This window comes from Cynara cardunculus, assembly GCF_001531365.2.
Source record: "Cynara cardunculus var. scolymus isolate 2C chromosome LG 13, CcrdV1, whole genome shotgun sequence".
In the NCBI taxonomy this organism is placed as follows: domain Eukaryota; kingdom Viridiplantae; phylum Streptophyta; class Magnoliopsida; order Asterales; family Asteraceae; genus Cynara; species Cynara cardunculus.
Window position 1 is genome coordinate 18091145 of NC_037540.1, and position 22595 is coordinate 18113739.

At 34.7% G+C, this 22595-nt stretch overlaps 1 protein-coding gene across 7 annotated transcripts; it reads left to right on the plus strand.

Annotated features, from left to right (window-relative positions):
• The first annotated feature begins 213 nt into the window (after positions 1 to 213).
• On the plus strand, positions 214 to 12015 carry LOC112524478 (peroxisome biogenesis protein 3-2-like). Of its 7 annotated transcripts, none has more exons than XM_025134309.1 (8): positions 226 to 324; positions 409 to 491; positions 932 to 1093; positions 1218 to 1417; positions 1509 to 1636; positions 6317 to 6444; positions 9828 to 10055; positions 11489 to 12015. In XM_025134309.1, exons 2-8 carry the CDS (start codon positions 487 to 489, stop codon positions 11736 to 11738), a joined length of 1101 nt encoding a protein of 366 aa, XP_024990077.1. In that variant the 5' UTR covers positions 226 to 324; positions 409 to 486; the 3' UTR covers positions 11739 to 12015. The 7 variants fall into 7 exon arrangements, with proteins under 7 accessions (XP_024990081.1, XP_024990076.1, XP_024990077.1 ...); XM_025134311.1 differs by having other exon boundaries at positions 261 to 324; positions 415 to 491; XM_025134310.1 differs by having other exon boundaries at positions 267 to 334.
• Positions 12016 to 22595: the final 10580 nt, after the last annotated feature.

Sequence of the window (22595 nt, forward strand, 5' to 3'; positions counted from 1 at the left end):
GGTTAGTTTGTAACTGTTTTTAGTTTTAGGGTTAAAGGCGTAATTGTTTACAAGTACGGGGTTATTTTGGTCATGAACCCCATCAACAACTACAAAACACAGGGGCTCAAGTTTAATATTTGATAGTGTAGGGGCCCAAAATGCAATATAGAGATAAGTTGGTGGCCAAGAACATAGAAATAAAACCCTCAAAATATCAAGGGTACGAAAATCGCAATCAATTGAAAGATAAAACAGCAGCACGGTACCCGCTAAACCGCCCCCTTTCCCTTTCGTCTATATTCCAAACCAACTACTAGTGCTTTGGAATCTACAAACTGGGAGGTTGGGGAAAGTCGGTTAAAGTTCCAATATTTTCTTCCTCCTTCGATTCAGGAGTCATACTGTGTGATTTACTGTGTGTTCTAGGTACAGAGGGCGGTGGAGTCCGTCTCTGGCGGTAAGAAAGAAGAAGCAGCTTGCAGACTTCGTCTCAAGATAGATTGAATGTGGTCAGTTGATCTTATATTTATATTCTGTTTTGATTTTTGTGGTTTGTTGATATATGCGAACTACTGGTGTCATCAATCACCATGCTGACTGTATTTCCAGTTCGTTTTGATACAAGACTTCTATTTATTTATTTATTTCCGATATCATATGTTTTTTTGTGAACAATGATTTCTCAGGTATAAATTAAGAGCTAGAGTTTGAATGTCATGAACATCTTGAAGAGAAAAATGTACTAACCACGTTAATTTTTATAGCGAGAATTAATAATAGAACCATGGGCGGTGTTAGGTTTCAAACTGATTCCATCAGATTGTGTATACATAGTAGGGTTAACATCAAAAAGTCAAAATGTGGTTCAGTTGTTTATTTATTATCGGATGGGAGTGAGAGATTGTTCACTGATGCTTTGAGTTCTTATATATTTGTGTATGGGTTGTAGGGAATTCTGGAGAAGACACAAAAGGAAGGTCTACGTTTCTCTTGGACTTTGTGGAAGCGGGTATCTACTATACAAGTTTTATGATGCTTACACAAAGAGGATTTCTGAACTCGAGAGACAACTTGCTGATGAGCAAGAGAACGATGAGCTTCTTAAGGCCCAGTAAGATGGTTATACCAAATCCTTTTCCTCTTCTTCATTTTTAGTTGTTCTAGAAGATATTTTGTTATTGTAGAAACAAATTAAATTAGTTTTGTGATCTTTCTGGGAAATGACTGATTGACAGGATGCAAGTGCACTTTGAGAACATTCAAAGAATTGCTAATACAATGACATTGCCTAATGCCATGCTTTATTTAAGTAGCCGGGTTGCAGAAGAGTTGGATCTTTTGCATCTTACAGAGAGGTTGATAAAAGGAAAGGGTCAGCCCAACAGTTTGACACCTTCAGAAAAACTTGAGCTTTGGGATAGGCTTAAAATATTAAGTATGAAGATGTTTAAGCTTTGCACTTCAATTTCATATTTTTATCCTTCTCCGTGGCTAACCTCATTTGAAACCTTCTGTGATATGCAAAGGTTTTACCAGGATGGTGCTGTCTATCTGGGCAATGACGGCGATTAGCTTATATATTAGAATTCAAGTCAACATCTTAGGGAGACATCTATATATAGACACTGCACGTGATCTTGGAGGTTTTCAACCTGTAAGAACTGTTCTTTGCTGTTTTTCTTTTTGTTTTTATCATGTAATTCTCTCATTTAATGTGTTATGCTATATTGCTTCAAAATCATACCAAATTCACGACCATTGCTGTTATGCGTTCCTGTTTAGTACTCTAGTAAATTGATAAAATTGAAATTATTGATGTGACATGATTGCTGGTTTTCTTCTAAAATATAGATGATACACAAGTGGTAATAGGTTTCATATAAGAAATTAGTTGGAGTGTCAAGCAACAGTTAGAAGTTTTTGCATGCATGGAAAACAAGCATATAGGCACTAGTATATAATATCATTACTCATTGTTAACCTCGATTAATATCTTCTACTCCCTTTTCTCATTTAATTATAGTTCTCTATAGTATGCTTTGTACCCCCTGTCCCTTTGCTTGGGAAACCTATCTCCCTTTTCTTTTGCTTTACTACATTGTCTACCTGCTCACTGTCTCACCATATCTTATTCCCTTGTTCTGCAAGCCGGGGTCTTCAGGGAGACAACCTCTCTACTTCTTGGAGTAGTGGTAAGGTTTGCGTACTTCTTATCCTCCAGACCCTACCTCTGCGTGGGTTTACTGGGTTCGTTTAATTTGGTTTGGTTTGTCATTTGGGGAACATCCATTCTAAAGACACTTGATATATGCTGAACACTATAAATCATCACTCTTTTCCTCCACTTTAAAATATAAGACCATTATGGTAGAAGCTTAAAAATACATCATCTCAAGTGAATATATTAACTGCTACAGCTCTCTCTCTTAGTTAATCTGTGCAGATTTATAATTATAATTTCCAGTAATATGAACGCTTCAAAACTGATTTGTAGCTAAATTAACATACAAATAGGGGTTTGTGTAGGTTGATGACTTCTTTTTCCCACAAATCAAGCTTTTGTGTTGCTTTGTAATTCATTTTGGTCATTTGATTTGGGATGCAATAGAAATGGAAATGGAAATGGAAATGTCTTGATTTGGAATGATCAAAGTATGATATATTTAAGCAGCAAAAATTGGGAAGAGAATTAATATGTTCATCAGAATAATTAGAGGTAATGAGTAGTCCTATTTCCAAAAGCGAGAGAAATCCCAGCCCTCTCTTTCCTTTTTTCGCAAAAATTGGGAAGATAATTAATATGTTCATCAGAATAATTAGATTTTTTGAAGGTAATGAGTAGTCTATAGGAGTATATATTTATCAAAACGAGTTCTATGCAATTTACCTTATACTTTATTTTCAAATAATTTCATTACCTTATGATTAACAAGTAATAAGTTCATTACCGTTAACCCATGGTTTTTCCTCGAGTTATGCCATTTTTGCATCAGTAGCTTAATATACAAAGGGAACATGGTAGTAGATAGAATTCTCCACCGGATTATTCCTGTGTATTCTTGTAGGAGAAGCTTTTTTCTCTTTTATTTTGCTTGTAAATGTAAAAGGAGCATACTTGCTCCCACAATTTGCAATTCAACCTAGAAGTTAGCCTGTGGAAGAGTTCACTTCATTGTTGCATTTCTTGGACAGGAATATCATGTCCATGTATGCTCTTCTTCTATATCACTGATAAGTGGAGGTTAGGAGAGCAACACTTTTATGTGCTGTTGGATTAGGCTTGCATTAGTATTATTTATGAAATAATATTCTGAGTGATATCTTCTAATGGTATGAGACATCTCATATGACATGATAACTGATACTCTGATAGAGATCGACCCACTAGCCCAAGCTCAATACTGGATGACTACCCAAGGCCTTGGAAAGTTTATCAATGGAGGAGGAAGGGGACAGGTGTAGGGCTAATATGAGAGGAGTTGTTATGCATGATCACAAGGGGAGGAATACTGTAAATATGGATGCAGTTAGCAATAAGAGTCATGTGAGAATTTAACTTTTCTGTTAGAGTGGTCGGCTTATACAGCTTGGGTAGGAGGACGGTCCAACCTTTGGCTCCCTTATGATTTTATCTTTGTATTCCCTGATTTCCAGTAATCCAATGGTTTAAACCTTCTTTTTAAGTTTGTTTTTTGATATTTCTGTTATCGTCTCTATCAATAATAAATGTTCCTCCATCCTCTACTCTATATATTTGATCCTCACCCCTTAAAAACTCAAGTGATTCACCACTCACAAGTGGCTTGAGCCTATGTGGCTTGAGCTCTAGTTCGTTTAAGTCTGTTCGTCCATGGTTGTTATGTTCATTGTTTATTTGTGTTCGTTTATCATCTTAACGAACGAACATAAACGAACATGAACACAACCATTTCTTAAACGAACGAACACGAACATAAAGTTCGTTACCCTTCGTGTTTGTTTGTTTGGTTAAGTTAAACGAACGAACACGAATAAGCCTTCCTCCGTGTTCGTTTGGTTCGTTTGGTTCGTTTACAGGCAGTTAGAGGGAATTCATTACTGGATGGGTTCGACTCCTACTCACAGTTACAAAAGATTGTCCTTGGCCTTGAGACAAATCCTCTCTCCCCTCCTGGCTTCACTTTGTCTAATGGAAAACTATATCACAAAGCGAAACTCGTTATTCCTTCGACCTCCAATGGATACTGAAGTTGATTGCCAATTTCCATAATAGCCCAAGTGGGGCCATTCGGGTTTTTACTGAACATATAAGCGTCTGGCCTCACAGCTTTATTGGTTGGGGATGACAAAGACAAATAAAGCCTACGTCCAAGCTTGTGACATTTGTCAACGATTTGAAGCTTCTACTCTCGCCCCTGGTGGTCTTCTGCAGCCCCTCTCTATTCCCTCAGCTGTTTTGGAAGATATCTCACTAGACTTTATCACAGGTTTACCGAAATTTATAGGGTACGAGGCTGTTTTGGTTGTGGTTGACTGACTTCCCAAATATTGCCATTTTATTCCTCTCAAACACCCTCTTTCGGCTTGTTTACTTGCTGAGATATTCCTTCGCGAGATTATTCGTCTTCATGGGATCCCTAAGTCGATACTCAGTGACCTTAAACCCTTGTTCTTAGGAAAATTCTAGCAGGAAATCTTCGCCCTTTAGGGCAGCCATCTCAAACTCAGCTCCGCTTATCACCCTGAAACTGACAGCCAGACCAAAGATGTGAATCGTAGCCTCGAAACTTACCTTTGTTGCTTCGCTGTCGAGGAGCCAAGACATGGTTCTTTTTGGCTTTGGTAGGCCGAATTTTGGCACAACTTCTCCTATCACTGTGTCCACCAACGCCACCCCTTTGAAATTGTTTATGGTAGATCACCCCCAACAATTTTACAATTACCTCTGGAGAAATTCCCTGTGTGAAGCTGTTGCAAGCGATCTGGCTGACCGAGATGAAGCTCTCCGACAACTTAAGTACCACCTGACTCGAGCTCAAGCACAGATGAAGTCTGGTGCTGACAAACATAGGCCTGATGTGGAATTTTTAGTGGGTGATTATGTGTTCCTTAAACTTCGCCCACATCGACAACAATCTGTGGTGAGACTGATCAACCAGACAACAGCTTGTTACTATGGCCCTTTTCACATCCTTGCTAAAGTAGGCTCTGTGGCATATAAACTCCAATTACCCGACTCGGCTAAAATACACCTGGTTTTCCACATTTCTTTCCTAAAATAAACTATTGGAAAACATCCGGTTGAGGTCTCTCTTCCTCCTGGAATGAGGTGGATTCTGCTACCCCTTCACTCGTTTCGCCGTCTTTCCACACGCATGATTTCCGCAAATGGTACTCAAGCTCAACAATGGCTGATTTAGTGGGAAAGTGGTAGCATTGAAGAGGCTACTTGGGAGGATGCCAACACCATTCAATCTCAGTTCCTTGATTTCAGGTTCGAGGACAAGCCTGCCCTTCAAAATGGCGGCAATGATAGAGATCGGCTCACTAGCCCAAGCCGAATACTTGGATGACAACCCAAGGCCTTGGAAAGTTTATCAACGGAGGAGGAAGGGGACAGGTGCAGGGCTAATATGAGAGGAGTTGTTATGCATGCTCATGAAGGGAGGAATATTATAAATATGGATGCAGTTAGCAATAAGGGGTCATGTGAGAATATAACTTTTCTGTTAGAGTGGTCGGCTTATACAGCTTGGGCACAGTCCAACCTCTGGCTCCCTTCTGATTTGATCTTTGTATTTCCTGGTTTCCAGTAATCCAATGGCTTAACTCTTTCTGTTCCAGTTTGTTGTTTGATATTTCTGTTATCGTCTCTATCAATAACCTGTTGGTGGTTGTCATGTGCATGACCAGCTTGTATTACTTAGTTCGATACTAAAAGTCAGAAATAATTAGTGGAGTTGGACTTTGTTCGAGAATATTAAATTATTAGAAAACGAGGGGTTAGCATTTCATATCATTGGGTTTGATGCTTTGTTTAAACAACATACTTGCAATGATGGAAAAAACCCTCAAGTTGGTAACACTTTTAAGAGAACCACTATAGCTAGCCCAAAAGTTGAAGAAAACTTGGTGAACAAGATTTTTAAAACTTTGTCATTAAGGTTAGAGCTGCAAAAGCAGGATCATGTGCAAACATATTGTGTATGGTTATGCAGAAAAGGGGTGCTATTAATATAATATATAATAGGGGACCAGTTAATTCTAATGATAGTAATCAATCTCTCATCTTATATCTTCGTTCGAGCTCTTGCTATTTACTTGAAAGTAGAATTTCATAATCTTGTTTCTACAGGAGGATGCCGATTTGATCGAGAGAACAGACGAGCAACAGTTTTTGGCAAGTGCTGATTTTCTTTCAAGTCATAGAATTCCGGCACTGATATCCAATATGCAAGCTGCTGCGACTGAAGTTCTCAGAGGGTAAGGATTATGTTTTTAAGTATTGCTCAACCTACGTCTAGTTCTTAATAAAGTTTATGGTAGGGCGACGAGTGCACGGGGGAGTTTCTTTTATATAAAAGGTGAATGAAGTACACAAACAATGCTCACTCTTATAATCCATTTGCAATGTCTCTCCTTGGTGTTTATCTTGTGATTCCTTAGAATGCTAAGAATATAGTTCCATTTTTTTTTGAGTTACCTATAGGGAGCAGACATAAACCAATGGAGTATACTTATAATAGCTGGACTTGTTACATAAGTTCCTCAACGGACCTTTTGTCCTTTTTTGCGTCATGCATTCAACATTCCAACCTCTTGGCTCTTGCACCAATTTCCCTGTCTCGATCATAGGTCAGTTCATTGGACTCTAGTATACCACATTCAGATAAAGGAACTAGGACTTGAAGTGACTGTGATTCCTCAAACCATGGTAAGTATTGGAGTCTTTGGCGATCTACAACATCAACATGTAGAGATGAAGCTCTCTAGGGACTATACCTCTAGAGTCATAAATCGTGTTTACCTACAATATCATCAATGTAGGCTAATATAATCCACCTGCCTAGTGGTTTTCTGTAAAAGAATGTCTACTCGTATTCTCTATAGAGATACCGAATTGGATAACGTGCGAAGTGACCAAACCAAGCTGTAGGAGGCTATTCCAAGGATCGTTGAAACTGATCAGATCTTTGAAGCATTGTTCTTAATTGTCACTAATCTATATAAACCTGTTAAAGAATTTCTTTAAAAATAACATTCTTCATATCCAGTTGGTGGAATGACCATTAGTAGCAGCTGGGTCAATTCAGACTCGAAAAGAGGTCTTTTTGGCCACACAGAGATCTCATAATCAATTTCATGTTCTTGAGAATGCTCTTCTTAGATACCAAACATGCTTTGTGGGGATTTTTTTTTTGGGGGGGGGGGGGGAGAGCTATTCTGATGAAGCGCCACAGGGGGAATCCATTCCATTTTTACTGTGTTCTCCTGAACGAACACACTCCAGGACCTTGATACATTCTTTTTAAGTTCATCTGTTTTCTCTTTGATGGCTTTGCATCGGTTTGGAGCAGAAGATAACTCTTGTTTGGAGTAAGGTAATTGTATACAATACTGACCAAGTAAGAATTCCCAAGACAGTATGCATGGCATACCTCAAAGGCTCAAACTTCTTTCTGTTAGTGTAAAAATAAAAAATAAATGAAAATAAAAATAAAAACTAAAAGAATTTGTAATGGTCTTGAATACTCAGATTTTCTTTTTGTTAATCTTAACGTGTACTCATGTCAGGAAACTCGGGTCATCCACTGAGCGTGTTTGGTGTAAGCATGCTGCACGCATGAGCTTGTTCAAGTAGATAGTAAACATGAAATGGAGCATTACTGTAGGGTGTGGTTGAGTTTCAAGTTGGGGATCATGCTGGTTGCTGGCTGAGTATTGGTTCTAAATCATGCAAGGTGTCTAGCTTTTGTATCTGGTCGTACGTGAGAGTTTGGGGGTAGAGTCATGATAGTCATGTTCCAGAGCCAAGTTGTCAGGGACAGTATTGGAAGGATGTTGCCATCGTTCAATATAGAACATTGTGACTAGGATGTACATGTGGTTGAAGGGAATCCATTGATTTGAGATCGAGACTATAAATTCAGAATAGTTCAATATAGGGACATATGGAGAGGCTCAGATACTACATATGTTATGAGAACGATAAAACCTGACATTAGTAAAATGAAATCTCCTAAGAATAGGATTTTAGCATCAACAACATTTTTTATAACAAAATATATTTAAGAAATTGGGTCATTGTGAAAAAAACATACACATCCAAAGATGCTGGTTTATACATGGAAAGGAGGTGCTGATGGGCAGAGGGCATTAGCACTAAGCTGGATGGATAGAGCAGATGAGGATGTTGTATTTGTTATTGAAATTGTTGTAGGGACCACATGAACCCAAAACTGGTGGGGAACATCATGATGACTTGATGACATATGCTTACATGAACCGCCTCACACGTTTTTGCGTTCAGTCATCCATTGGGCTAAGGATTCGCACATGATGATTCATGTAATATCCAATCCTGTGACATGGACTCTAACTTCGGATCTAATATATTCTTTTGTGTTATTACATGTCTTTTTAATAATGGAAATCTTGTCTGCCTCTCCTTTATCATTTAATAGAATTTTGACCATTGGATCAAACTGATTTTTCGCATAGGTGTAAAATTCACTGAAATAAATAATATTTCATTTGTAGGTTCGATTACATAAAACACAAGTTACCAGGTGGTATCTTTTAAAGCTAAAGTCACACCCGAGAGGGCACTCCTAGGAGGATAGGGATTGCAAGTGTGCTTTTTCCAAATAGATCCTTACAAAGTTTCAAAGAGTCTCTAGAATGGCTTAGAATTGCAAACAGTCCTAAAAATTTCTGTAACTTGCTCAGCTGCACCTGGTTTTTTCAAATCATTGCCGTGGCAGCAGATATGCCTGTCAGCAGGAAAATGCCACGTCAGCGATTGTATACAATGCCCACTTCAGGACGCTAAAACTTGAGATTAGGATTCTTGAATCTGGTTTTGTGAATAGTAAATCACAAAACGGAACTGGCAGATGCAGAGCATCAATAAGAAAACTTGAACAGGGAGAAAAGGATCAAGCAAGGGAGCAGGGCAAACACATTTCATATCAACAGATCACAAGGTCGTAAAAACAGGGGAAAAGTAAAAATGGAACATGGTGACAGTTGCAGAGACAGAAACAGAAACAGGTGCAAATCGCAATATCACGCCACGACCAAATTATTAAAGGCAAATTCATGTAGTATGTTTGGACACCGAACATTAAGCAATAATGCTGGCATTGGTTCTAAACGAACCCGAAACAGGTCGTGAAGCCATTGGAAGGTCTCCAGCAAGGGACTGCTTGCAGCAAGTGAAAATGCTATGTAAATAAAATGCATCAAGTGGGCTGGTGGGCCAAGAAACATATATAAAAGAAGACGTAGATAGATACAAAAATAACAGAAATCTGAATATACTTCCAGCTTTGATCCTGAATGTTAAGCGAATGTCGAAGGGGGGATCAATATATAATTTGCTTTCGACAGGGTTTCTGCATTTTAGAACTTGCCTTTATTTCCATTGCCATATTACCATGAGCATATAAACACCATCACTTACCATAAATGACTTCCACGAACTTTTCATTTATGTGATATGAATATAATTATTGGTCTCACTTCTAGTCAAATAGTTTTTTCTTTATACTATATTGCATATAAAAATTTGTACTTCCAGAATTGTGTGTACTGAATGGGCTATCACAATTTCATTTAACTCTTCTAAATGTTCTTATTTGCAGAAAGCAGCTGAGGGATATCTTCAATTCTACTGTGCTTCATGAAACCATTATGCAGATATTGAACATGTTCATGAGCACGGGAAGGCCTCATCACTGGGTGGATTATTTGATGCCCGAGGATGTGAGATTCTACAAATCAGTTGAATCCTCTGGCAGTGATAGCCCTAATGTTTCTGATGTCACTAAATTAGATCTACTAATGGTGGAGACACGTACAGTTTTATCAAGGTAGTTCATTCTCTGACTATTTCCAATTATTTAGTTCAGAAAGATGGCACTAAATGCAAATGTCTCATGTGGCGAGAGGTTTAGCCCGTGGATTAATACATTTCATTTCTATCAGTTGCTTTACCAATGGTGCCTGTGTCTAAATGGTGCACTATGGATTAAGTTAGGACTTAGGTCCTAAGGCCAGGAATTTTCTGCCCATTTGTGACTTTGAAAGGAAGTCAAGGCAGATCATTTGCAGTGACCTATTTCACATATTAATGTTTTTTTAGAAGGGCTAATTTTTATTATTTGAAACTGAATACATATTGACAAAAATCAGAAGCAAGTTCACGCCTGAAGTTGTTAGAACCCAAGTGTTTCTGTTTCTATGGCTTTAGAGAAAGTTTGGGTGCTAAATGTTTGTAGTTGTTATACTTATCATCATGTTAGATAGGTTTACAGAGTTTTTGTCTATTCTTTAACTTTTCTTTTTAACCAAGGATAATTATTTCAGAATTATTGTATCCAGGTGAGACTTAATGATTCAAAGCCTTAGTTGCCTTTTTGTGCACTTAGTTTACGATCTATACTTACTTTTGGAAAGACTTGGGGGCTGTTTACTAATACTTACCAGTAAGCGCTTATCGGTATCACTTACCTTACCAATTGAGCATGGCAATGACCAATAATCTTAATCGGTGAGAGGCATAGCAAGGACCGAGAGTCTTACCTGTAAGTGAGGGAAAGAACTCTTATCTGGTAAGCGCTTACCGGGTTTACGGCGCTTACCAACAATCCATTTAGATGGCTGGGAATGTTACACGATAAGGTCAGTAAGGGTGATGTCTCTTGCCAGTAGTTGCTTAAATGGTAAATATTTGGTAAATGGTTCCTTAGTAAACTGCACCTGAGAGGGTGAATTTTATTTTCCGCTGATCCATTGACACCCATTGGTAATTTACTAGACATGCCATGAGTGAGATTTGAATTCATGACCTTCATTACATACTGAGGATATGTTTGACAAATTAAGTCATAAGCTAACTCTTGGTTGAAAAGCTAGATGTCAGCTAAAATGGCTAGCTGTTAGCTGGAGAACTTGTCGTTGGCTAATAAGATGATAAACTTACCAAGTTTGATAAAAACTAGCTTATAAACTAGATGACAAAGTAAAATTACTTAAATAAGATGTGGTGTTTTTGTTCATTTTTGTAAAATTTGAGGGTCATGATAGAAAACAAAGTGAAAAAGAACCCCGGAGCTTGAAACACTATCAAAAGTAGGTCTGAAAAAAGCTATAGCTTATCAGCTACTTTATGACTTACCAAACAGGTATTTTTCAATAAGATCAAATAAATAAGAAACATGGGCTTGGTTTCAGGTTCTGCAGTGATGATGAGAAGTTGAGTATTATAAACTAAACTTAATATTTTTTGTTTTTGTTTTTGTAGTTCTGAATTTGGTAATATTCTAGACATGTCAGTGAGACAAGTGGTGGATGGACTAACAGAAGACATCAACTTACAGTTTGGAGATGGCAATTTATCGGGTGGGATACCGCTGGCCAAACTTCTTCCACGGGTTGCACAGATTAGTCCACAGCTGCTCGAGGAACCAAGCCGCAACAAGTTTACTCACATCATTCAAAACATACCTGAAGTTGAAGTTTTCTTCACTCTACTCTACACAAACATGTCATAAATCTGGTGAGCACTTTCTTTTCTTGTACCATTATGATTATTTCTTCTCAGCTTAAATGGATGATGAACAAGACCATAGAAATGCATGCTTGTATTCAACTGCTTGCTTCTTGTTGGTTATCGTTTCTAATTCTCTCCTCGGCGTGTATAATAAGTAATTAAGCTTTTCATGCACGCGTTACTTGTTATATCCTCGTTCATGTATCATCGCGATTGTTGTGTATTTTTTTGCTTAATTTAATGTTACCCATATTGGATATAATTTTAAGGTTTGTTGGATATTTTGTGGTTGGGCTATTTTTGCATGAAAACTACATGTATCGTTCGTTCTTGCATATGACTTGTATTTTTGATCCTACATCATAGGTAAAAAGACCAAAAGCCCCACACGCACCAAATACTTTAAAAAATAAGCCCCACACCATGATCAATGTATAAAAAATGAACATACTATGTTGATGTTAGATAATGTCTCAAAATCTATTAGGAGGTCATACAAATCCAAATACTTTAGGTTATGTTCGATTCAAATGTTGTGTGCTTGGTATTAGAGGGTCCGAATTGGTTCAAGCTCGGATTTTGGTTGCTTACATTTAAATGGGGACGAATTATAGCCATCGAGTCCCTATTGGTTTTGAATTTTTTAAATAATTAGTTAAGCGACCGATTGTGACTGATGTTTTCCCATAAAAGCCCCACACGCACTCTCCATTGGTCAATAGAGCGGTCCTTAAATGGTCTGAAGTACTATTTCATTTTTTATTGGTTTCGATAAAGTATGTTTGTTTTTATAAACTAATGAATTTCTGGAATATGTATAATTGTCTACCTTATTCATTTGAATATTGTATTATTATAATTTACGAAAACATAAGAAGACCCTTTTACAATATCTCTATTATTCAACTTTGAACTAAAACCCAATTGGGTTTTATATAAACCATATCATTATCTAATGACTTAAAACAAATGGTTTTGTAAACCAAATGTCTTGTTCAATAACAAATGACAGGTAAATAGGAGTTCTTTAAAAAAAGACAAAGATGTTAACTTCTAAACAACAATTTAACATAATTTATAGAGAACTAAAATTTTAAATGCAATTCTATCCATTATGACTTGATGAAATAGCAATCGAACAACCTCTTAAACAGTTTACAAGTATGCTTATATAGATATATATACTAGAAGGTAACTCGTGCAATACAGCGAGACATATCTTGACTTTAATGTTTTGGTTTATTTTTTGTTTCTGTCGATGTTATAAAATGGTTTATGTGATTTTAAAAAAAGCGATATTTTTTTTATTTTTGAAGAAAATATGAATTTGAAGATATCTTAAAAACTTGAAAAAAAATATATAGATATTAATATCAAATTAACTATTTAAAAGTTCTTGTTTTTCATAATTTCTTTAATTTTAATTTTTTATATAATTTAATTTATACTAAATAACGAATTAATAACGAATTAATTTAATTTTGGTTTAATAATACAAGCTTTTATAAAAACTATAATTAAGTATTATGTTATGAGTCAATGATTATCTTAATTATATTTTAGTTTTTTTTATATTTAAAAAAATGAGATGTTTATCCTTATTTGATTATGTTTATTTGTTGTTAGTTACACGGATTTAAATATGGATCTTTAATAAGTTGTACTTGAGCACAATTTAATTGTAATCTTGAATTTTAAGTAATGTGCATCAATAAACAATACTTTACGTATAAAAATGGTTTTTAAGAGTTCTTTTCAAATGCTTTACAATATATTATACACACATGTATATAGATTTGAGATTATGTGAGACAAAATTGTTTTTATGAGACAAGTGAGACACCATTTTTACATTTGAAACTTCATAGTAAAACACTGTGAAGGTTCAACTTTTTTTACCTTCACAACATTTGTGAAGTTTCAAGTGTGAAAAATGTTCTCACATGTCTCAAGAAAACAATCTTGTCTCACGTGAACCCGAACCTATACATATATATATATATACATATATATATATATACATATACATACATATATACATATACATATACATACATATATATATACACACACTATATCATATCTAATTGAAAAAATATTATAGTAAATGGACTTATCTAGGTGGACCAATATCTCATGATCCATTCATATCAATATTAAAATCAATATTAGTATATGTATAAGTCGATTTACTAAAATGTTTTTTCAATTAGATCAACGAATGCATCAAACTAAAATATACTTTTTTCCATTCTTATTTTGGGTTTAAATTATTTTCAAAAATTGTCTTACACTATTATACGAATGTAAAAAGTAGACACTAAATTTTATCTTAGAAAAAAAAAACTAAATAGTTTAAGATGCTTTATCACCGACACCAAATTATTACAGTATTTCATGCAGTCGAAAGAGACACTGTAACAAAAATTGAGCCATCATAGAAAATGGTTCTTGGATTTTATATTTTATAAGAACTTATGACTATACAAGAATCTTTGTCCCATAATAAAGATTCTTATAAAAACCTTAACAAAAGAACCTCCATTGTTGATGCTCTTAGTTTTAAAACGATCATTTAACAAATGGTGATGTGCTAAATGGACGTTTGTGAACCATAAAGGTAGTGCCTGATTGGTTTGATCTTGGCTCCAAAGGTCAAAAATACGAGGAGGTCCCAGGTTTAAATCAAAGGAGAAATAAAAATCCCCTTGTGGTTATGGATGTTTAAATGCAGTGACTCTGAGGTATTTGCAAAGCAGGTGGTCGCCCTGGGATTAATCGGCTCGCATAGCGGGTTGAATATCTAGGTTAATAAAAAAAATGAGACGTTTTGTGGTAAAACTAGGAAAAAAAAAGAAGTTATGAGATTATGAAGTTTTTGTTATCTGCTAAATTATGTACCAAAATGAATGACAAGAATGCGTTTTATAGATGTTATAACCAATTACTGGTTTAAAGTAGTCACTTAAGGTTAATATTTTCATGTTAACTTACGTTCATATATGTTGCTTATGCAATAATGTTAATTTATGTGAATTTTCCTTAACAAAATGACTTCCACGATTCATTTGAAAAAAAGAATTCCTCTACGATCCAGATTCTAGGGTTGAGTTTTCATGAAATGATTTTTTTGATGAGAACATGAGAACAAAATCTTCATCTACTTTCATTTACCTTCATTTACATAAAAATCATTTACCTATTTTTATGTAGTCATCAAAACCTTAACAAATTCATGCTTGTAAAAGTAACTGAAAATATGTAAAAGTTTGTGAAGTTGACGGAAAGTAAAAAAGATAAATGTGAAAACTAAGGTAGATGAAGGATTGGAATATTTTTTTTGTTAACTATCAATTGAAGGTAGTTTAGAGGGTTGCGTATTTTTTAGCCATTAGATTAAAAAAACCAGCTCATCCAAAGACTTAGAAATGTTCTCATCATTCTCGTCAAAACTCCATTCTCACACAATCCTAAGTGTTCATGCGTGTGAGTGTATGTGTTTGTGTGTGTGTATATATATATATATATAGAGAGAGAGAGAGAGAGATGAGCAATCAAATAAAAACCACCTCCATTTGTGTAAACCGTGTAAACCAATCTCACTCATCCATTTTTTTGATCAATGGTTAAGATTAATCAAGGTTATTTAAGGAAATTAAACATAAAAAAAATTGAAAATACATTTTATAATACCGATAAGGGCAAAAGGGTAAAACCAAATATTCATTTATTCAAGGAAACCATATCATGTGTATCATATTATTAATGAAACTAATCTATTTTTTGTAAAGTAATTTATTATTTTTATGTTAACATTTATTATTATTAATGAAACTAATTTATTTTTCATCTTGCAATTATTTCATGACGAACCGCCTACATTATGCACCCGTTTCATTTTTCATTTCATCTACTGAATCGATCACCTACACCATCACTGAAACGGGTTTCACCATGAAAGCAGTTCACCACTCATTGTTCAATTACACCATGAATCAGTTTCACCTTCATGAAACTTGTTTCATGTAAATTAATTTTTTTATTTCACTCATGATTTGATGCATTCTTTCCTTTACTCCTTACAATCTTCAAGATTCTGGAGCATATTACAATCTTCAAGATCCCGAAGCAGATTATCATGTACCCGTTTCATCATGCAATTATTTCATGACGAACCAAATAAATTATGCACCGTTTCATATTCCATTTTTTCTACTAAACGGATCAACTACACCATCACTGAAACGTGGTTCACCATGAAACGATTTCATATTACTCATGAATCAATTACAACATGAACCAGTTTCACCTTCATKAAACCTGTTTCATTAACATTATTTTTTTAATTTGAACCAKAATTTACGATTTCATTCCATAATGCAATTCAACCTTCAAGACCCRTTTGCAGATTCAATCTCATAACAATATATCAAATTCAAATTTTTAATATTATAATATAATTAAATATYTAAATGTTACCATTTATACAATTTCCTTTATTACGTTTTCTTAATTAAGATTTATTAATAACTTTCATATTTAATAGAAAATATTGTAAATGACCGAAATACCCTTATTGATTAAATTTAATTAGAAAAAAATGGAATTTTTCTATTGGTCGAAATTGGTTTACACAGTTTCTTAGAAATGCACGGTTTTCATTTGAACGTGCCCATATATATATGAGATTGATCAAATGAGAATTACAAAAAAAGTTGAGAACCGTGAAAACCAACTTTCATTTGTTGTTTCATATTGTAAAATAATGCATGTGAAAAAATAGTATTGTTTCACAATATGATTTTTTTAATGTCTACTTTTAGTATTTTTTTTTTGTTTCACAAACAATACTTATATTCACATGCATTGTTTTTCGGTGTAAAACAACACATGATCAATGATTCTCACGATTCTCAACATTTTTGTAATTCTTGTTTGATTATGCCCTTATAGGGGGGCTTCATTTGTGTCACGCCTCGATTTTTTTTTCTTTTTTTCTCGAGTGCCGTGATGTCATTCTTAATAATTTATGTCATGAACAAAAATACAAACTTAAAATTTCAAACACACATAATGTGTTTAACATAATAAGTTACATAATTGCGGAAGCGTAAAATATTTTAACGTAATCAATGCTAATTAAAATATCTAATCAAACATGATTTAAAACATAGTCTTGTCTTTCTTCATTCAACTCGTCTACTGACAAATGACACCTGAGATATATACATGTATAGTATAAGCAAAAAGCATAGTGAATACAATATGGTTTCATGATCACATGCACACATAAACAGTGTTTTAGTGTATTTTAATTATTATCTTGCAAGTGAGGCCTCGGCTCATCACTTTTCTTTGCGTATGTGGCGTATTCTATGGACAAGGACTCCAAGACCTCGGAATTGCAAGCCCTCCTTTCATGTCCAACCCACCCCGTATGGTGGACGAATCTTGCCGAATCATACTAGTTGCATATCATTTATTTGCAATAATCACATGCACATATAAACAGTGTTTTTATGTATTTTAGCTATTATCTTACAAGTGAGGTCTCAGCTCGTCACTTTTCTTTGCGTATGTGGCGTATTCTATGGACGAGGACTCCAAGACCTCGGAATTGCAAGCCCTCCTTTCATGTCCAACCCACCCCGTACGGTGGACGAATCTTGCCGAATCATACTAGTTGCATATCATTTATTTGCAATACTCACTCATTAATGCAAATCCCATCGTGACATGCAACATACTTCTCATGCAAGTGATAACATAAATCACATATGCATCATCGTCATCTTTCACATTATACACATACTTGAATATCACATTATTAATACCAAGTCATCATAATCTTTCTCATCAACGTCATCTTTCATATCATGCATATACTTAAATATCATGTACATCAATACAATCAAGTTATCATCATATGCATATAACTACATCACGCAAATATTATGGATAAAATACTTTGTAATAATCATGTATATATCCCATAAAAATCGCATAATGTACTCACCTTGAATCGTTAACGTTTGATAGATCGTTATCTCAAAAACCGCAACCTACATGATAATTTATACAATTCCTAAGCATCTTAACAATCTTAACACGAATTTTCTTAACATTTTTTTTATTGATCAACCCCCGATACCATCATATCTCATGTTTCGCTCAAATATTTTCTTGAAATATTATTAATAATGTGACGTCGTTATAATATTAATTGTTGCTCGTACATTTTATAAAAATATGCAATACTCTTCACATTTTCTTGAACAATAAGTATTTTACCAAAATAACTAAACTAAATAGTTCACAACGTAAATAATGTTTTGTGGTCAAAACGTCTCTTTTAAAATTTGTAAGTGAATAACAGTGAGAACATGTCACACACATATAAATAACGGTCATTCCATAACTTTAAAGTTCAACGTAATTAATACTCGAAATAATGTTTAAAATACCAATTTTCCAAGTCTAGGGGCATTTTGGTAAATCTTAAGAAGCCCAATACCAAAGGTATAGCTTTAACCAATTCTCTAATTTAGAACATTCTTGGTATATTCAAAAAGTTGAATATTAAAACGGTGCTTAAAAGTCCAATCCCAAAGCATAGGGGCATTTTGGTAATTTTATTAAGCAATACTCAAAGTATTGTTAAAATACCGATTCCCTAATTGTGAGGTCATTTTGGTAATTTTCACGAGGATAATAATCAAAATAAAACATAGATACCAATTCCCAAGATATAGGGTCATTTCGGTAATTTATAGGACGAATACGTAAAGTATCGCTAAAATACCGATTTCCAAGTTGTAGGGTCATTTTGATAATTTCATAGGTAATTTCATACCAATTCTCAAAAATTTCGGTAATTTTATTAAGCAAATACGTAAAGTATTGCTAAAATACCGATTTCCATAATGTAGGGTCATTTTGGTAATTTCATAAAAATAATAATATAAAAATGAAGTTCATAGACCAATCCCCAAGACATATGGTTATTTCGGTAAATTATTGAAGCAAATACGCAAAGTATTGCTAAAATACCGATTTCCCATTTATAGGGTCATTTTGGTAACTAAACGAGATAAATAATCGAAATTGGGTCAAAGTTTGTTTGCATCTTACAAAATATAAATAAACTTGATGAAAGTATCATAAAATCATTAATGGAGAAAAATATTTTCTGGAACTTCATGGAGTTAAATGTTAATATCTGAAACTTAACTGTATAGTGCATAATAATAATATCAGTGTGAAAATATAACAAAATTTATAGTTAGCTTACTGGTTATCATTTCCAGGCTTTGTGGTTGAGGACGCGGGTTTGAGTCCCGTCCTCAACATCATTCTCCCCAATTAATTTTAATATGCAACGGGCACGGGTCTTGGGTCTGGTTGACCCGGTCCATGACCCAACGAAGACAGCAACGAAAACACAGCCATTGCGTCACGCTTTTGAAGCTTTTGAGCTTGAAATGGCTCGTTTCTTGACCTTTTTTCTTCATTCTTTTTGCACCAAACTCCTGGTAATATTTTTACCAACACTCTGACATAAAGAACACGAATTTTCATCAAGAAATGAGTTCCATTTACTCATTTAAAGTTTGTTTTTAAAACTAAAACTTAACAACTTAAAAACATAAAAATCGAACAACGAAAACACAAATATGAGACATGAGGCTACTGGGGTTTGATAGAGTACTTAAAAACGAAGTCAAAAACATAAAAATCAAGAAATTTGGTTAAGAATCTAACCCAAAATCGGTGAAAAACCGAGATTTTCAATTCCGAACTTCAAACTCAGATATCTCTCTCAAAACTCAACGATTTTGTGTGTCCCTAATAATGATCAATCTTCAAAACCCTTCATAATCATGGCAGATCTGATAATTTCTATATGAACATCATAGAGATGGAGAAGAGAGAAATAGTCAACACTTCAAATATGGTCAAACTTCATTATACGTAAAATGAATCTTACAAATGAGCTCTTATAAAGAATACAATGACCTCACCCTATTTATAGGGTCAAACAAGACACAAGGTCAAAGTCAAACTATTCTAAAGAAAAGTCAAACACAATGACTTTTACACAATTATAGACAATTTTATCTTTCAAGACGAATACAATTTTACACTGATTTTCAGTCCTAACATTCTCCCCCTTTGTATTCAGACTTGAAAGAAGTTCCGCGCTTTGAGTCCCGTTTGAACTTTGAAACATTAAGCACATTATGTCTTCTACAAAAACAATCTTCAACATGAAATCTTCAGACAATCATACATTATGTCTTCTTCAAAAACAATCTTCAACATGAAATCTTCAGACAATCATTTGTTGAGAAAGATCTTATAACATTCTCCCCTTCAAATGTAGAACAACGATGATCTTCTCTTTAGACAATGTAGAATATAAACAATAACGAACAAATTTTAAACATTCTCCCCAATAATGAATTTCTTCAAATAAGATCACAAACATTCTTTTACGATGCAAAATCTCTATCAGTAAACTGTTGAAATGATGATCTTCACATTCAACAACTCTCATATATTGTAGCATCGGAATAATCTTCGTAATCATCTCCGGTCACACTTCTTTTGAGTCTTTTGCCAATTTTGAAGTTACTCCCCCTTGATCTTTACATCAGATTCCCCTTATAATGTTCGGAATTGGACATTTCATTCATTATTACATACTTCCTCTTATGATGAAATGAGAATCATTCCATCATACACAAGAATGAATGAAATCTTCCGCGTAAGCCGTCAATTCATAAAATAGTAACTAGATTAGAACCGGTGATACTATAACTCTCATGAAAGCCGCTAACTCCAATGATATGAAAAATGTCCTAAAGATTTAAGTTTTTCGCGAGTCTCTAAGTAGAACTCTCAAAACACCCCAAAATCTGGAAATGAACGACTAATTTAAAACTTTTATGTAACACTAATGTTACTCCAAATTAAATCCCAAAGAGGATCCTTGAGTTACTTACAAGGTAAGACTAAATTAAAGGTCAAGAAACTTCCAAACCGGACCTCATAGAACTAGGTTAAGAATGAGTGTTACTAAAAAACTCAATGACAATCGTTATCTTCAATTCTCGAACCTCTAACTAGCACCCAATTCTTCACACAAGTTTCTAGTATCGTCCCACAAAGACCTAATGTACATGCCAACAAGAAAAAGAGTTAGGCTTAACGCCTAGTGAGTTCAAATAGTTTTGATTTTATATATAAAACGGTAAAACTGAAAGAGTGCTATTTAAATGACAAGTTCCCAAATGAAATGTATTCATTTTAAAGCAACAACTTTTCTAAAACCCACCATGACCGTGATGAAACCTAATACCAATACCCATTCAAAAGCATGAACAAAGCTTAATATTTAAATACCATAAACACAAATAAAGCTCTATTATTCCAAACATCAAAAAATGGACGAGGCTTGACATCCAAATCAACAAATTATTGATAACACTCCATACCCTAAACAACACCGAAAAACATGGATACTAAATTATATACACCGACACCTTTCAGTGATGGAGGAGACCCGTTTCCATTGATCGTGGGAAACATATAGTAAGCCATTCATCAACGTTGAGTAGCACCTCAAGATCCATATCTTGGTGTCTAACTCCTTCCAAGTTCCACCACAATACCCAAGGTCCCAGAATCTAACCCCACACAAGTTCACCTCCACATTACCTCTGATCTTAGTGCCTAATCACACACAATAGTCACAGCTTCAAAGCCAATGGTCCTAGGGCACTACTCCATAGAAGTTTATCCCCACAATACCCCCAATGACTTAGTGCCAAATATATTAGGCCAAAGCCTAAAAAACGAGGTCCCGGCGACCGAGTCCTCACAAAGTTCATCACCATAATTGTTGGTCCCTTGAGGGTCTACAAGATAAGTAAAACAATTTGTAGAAGGGGGGATGAGTACAAACACAATATTTTCAAATTTAAAATGTATGTTGATAGAGAAGATCAATACAAATTTTACAAGACTGTTTGCGGAAAGATAAGATAAGAAAACCTATCTAAACAATCTTTGGCTACACACAGATTCTTAGCAAATGAGAAAAAAATGTTGTAAAGAAAAGTTCTTTTACTTAAGCTAGAGAATGCTCAAAGTAAGAATTAGGTTATGAGAGTGAGTTGCACGCACTCTGCATGGAGAAGAAACACTTCTATTTATACCCATTGCATTGAATGCTCATTTAATGTAATATGGTAGGGTTAGTGCATGTCAATCCTTAAGAGGAAGGCTTGTCCTTTGCTATAGTGAATAGTACAAAAAGGACTATTCATGAGCAAACATCCTTACTGTTGGTCCCGTAAGGGTCTACAAGAAGAGAAACAGTTTGTAAAGGGGGGGGGGATGAATACAAACACAATATTTTCAAATTTAAAATATATAATGATATAGAAGATCAATACAGATTTTACAAGATTGTTTGCGGAAAGATAAGGTAATAAAAACCTACCTAAACAATCTTTGGTTACACACAAAGCTTTAGCAAATACAAGAAAAGAAGTTGCTATAAGAAAAGATCCTTTACTTAAGCTAGAAAATGCTTGAAGTAAGAATTAGGTTAGAGAGAGAGATGCGCGCTCTCTGCATGGAGAAGAAATATTTCTATTTATACTCAGTGCATTAAATGTTCATTTAATGCAATAAGGTAGGGTTAGAGAGCGTGTCAAGCCTTAAGTGGAAGACTTGTCCTTTGCCACAATGAATAGTACAAAAGCACTAATTATGAGCAGACATTCTTACCTAAAGTTGGTGGACAAAGAGTCGACTAATCGGCTCCGTATCGTACTAACTTTCGTAGGGG

Coding starts and splice junctions, on each gene's coding strand:
- LOC112524478 (XM_025134308.1), top strand. Junction 6,445..9,827: donor GCGACTGAAGTTCTCAGAGG/GTAAGGATTATG, acceptor TCTTATTTGCAG/AAAGCAGCTGAGGGATATCT. Junction 10,056..11,488: donor ACACGTACAGTTTTATCAAG/GTAGTTCATTCT, acceptor TTGTTTTTGTAG/TTCTGAATTTGGTAATATTC.